This window comes from Mus caroli, chromosome 10 (assembly GCF_900094665.2).
Source record: "Mus caroli chromosome 10, CAROLI_EIJ_v1.1, whole genome shotgun sequence".
NCBI lineage: Eukaryota > Metazoa > Chordata > Mammalia > Rodentia > Muridae > Mus > Mus caroli.
The window spans coordinates 55,845,957-55,847,918 of record NC_034579.1 but is presented as its reverse complement, the minus strand read 5'-3'; the positions used below and the strand labels follow the sequence as shown (position 1 = coordinate 55,847,918).

The following is a 1,962-nucleotide window of genomic DNA, read 5'->3' as shown; positions in this document are numbered from 1 at the left end:
AAAAAAAAAAAAGAAAGGTCCAAGGAATCGGAACACCTGTAAACAGCCAGGGTCAGGACAAACCCTTCACACCTTGTGGGATGAACTGCACTGGACTCTGGTATTGGAAGCGTGGGGGCTGTTCCAGTCACAGCCTGAGGGATGGACCATCCACTGTCATCTCAATCAGGCTTTGGGTCAGACCACCATAACAAAGTATTGCCCATATAGAATGCTTGAATCAAGATAGATATTCACCTCTAGTTTGAGTGTCCAGGCTGGTATGGCAGCCTGTGACCATCAAGGCTCCCTTTGTCTCTTGCCTCAATTCCTTCAGCATGTGTCTTTTGGGGTGACTATTCTACTTCCAGGGGCAGGGGAAGGCAAAAGATAGACTAGAAGAGTTTTCTTTTGAGCTGGAGAGATAGCTCAGTGGTTAAGAGCACTGCCTGCTCTTCCAGAGGTTCTGAGTTCAAATCCCAGCAACCACATGGTGGCTCACAACCATCTGTAATGAGATCTGATGCTCTCGCCTGGTGTGTCTGAAGACAACTATAGTGTACTTATTTATAATAATAAATAAATAAATATATATATATATATGTGTATATATATTTTTTTTTTTAAAGAAGAGTTTCCTTTTAGGAGTGGCCCAGAATTTGCCCCTCCTCACTCCCTCTCATATCATTGGCTAGAGCATAATAACAGGACCGCTGCTTGCTGCAAGGGAGGCTGGGAAATGTGTTAGCCGCAAGGGAGGCTGAGAAATGTGCTAGCAGCAAGGGAGATGGGAAATGTAGTTTTCAGTGGAATAGCTCAGGTATCAGTGTCAGCTCTGGTGTTCTGGGTATGAGGATGAAGGGGCAGCTACATGGGTTGGGGTGAGGTGGCTTTGCTGTGTGTTCTGGTGACGGTGTAAGGGACCAACAGAGGTTGTCTGACTCCAGTTTTCACTATGCAGGTACAACTGCAAGGAGGAGTTCCAGATCCACGATGAGCTGCTCAAGGCCCATTACAGGATGGGCCGGCTATCGGATGCCACCCCCGAGCACTACCTGGTGCAGGTGAGGGCAGCCCTACCCCCACCCCACCCCACACTTCTCTGCCTCTCCTCCACTTCCATCTTTTCCCACTCTATCTTTGTCTCTCCATCCTTCTTTGGACCGCAGGGCATTTTTCGTATGCTAGGCAAGCATTCTACACTGAGCCATGCCCCCAATCCCTCACTGATGTGGTTCTAGGCCAGTAAGTACTTCTGAGCCATGCCCCAGCCCCTCAGTTCTTCTTAACCTACCCTTGGATTCCAGAGTGTGTGAGGTGGGAAAGGACCGTACAGGCCATCCAGTTGAGGCACCAGCTTATTACACACTGCAGGTCAGATCTGGCCCACCACCTGTTGATATAAATAAAGTTTTATTGGTTCACTGTTAGGTGCTTCCACTTGGACATGACTTGCTGATACCTAGTGCTTCGATGGTAGAACTGCCAGGCTGTAACAGAGCCTGCATGACCTGCCTAACAAAGCAGGACGCGTTTGCTTTCAATTCTTTGCAGGAAAGGTTTGCAGATAGATGTGAAAATTGAGTTAGACAGAAAAAATGGGTTTCAGAGATGCAGAGGCTGGGCCACCATGATATATGTGTCAGCAGAGCCAGGCCCCATATATCCCATGCCCCCTAATTCCTTAGGGGTCCTGACCCCAGATTCTAGCTCCTGCTCTCCATCCCTGCCCTGTCTAGTATTCTCCATCTCTTTAAGAGCAGTGGTTCTCAACGTTCCCAATGCTGCAAATCCTTCCCGACAGTTCCTCATGTCATGGTGACCGACCCCCGCCATCATAAAATTATTTTTGTTGCTACTTTATAACCGTAATTTTGCTGTGGTTATGAACCGTAATATAAATCTATTCGGAGATAGAGATTTGACAAAGGGGTTGTGACCCACAGGTTGAGAATCGATGTTTTAGACTCTAAAAGTGGCCAC

General features: G+C 47.6%; 1 protein-coding gene across 5 annotated transcripts in view; it reads left to right on the top strand.

Annotated features, from left to right (window-relative positions):
- The window catches only part of Pald1 (phosphatase domain containing paladin 1), a 68,837-nt gene that overhangs the window by 34,355 nt on the left and 32,520 nt on the right, over positions 1-1,962 (top strand). For all 5 annotated transcript variants that reach the window (XM_021174365.2, XM_029482797.1, XM_029482796.1 and 2 more), the window contains one exon: positions 941-1,043. In XM_021174365.2, the coding sequence (XP_021030024.1) occupies positions 941-1,043 (103 nt within the window). The remainder of the gene's footprint in view (positions 1-940; positions 1,044-1,962) is intronic.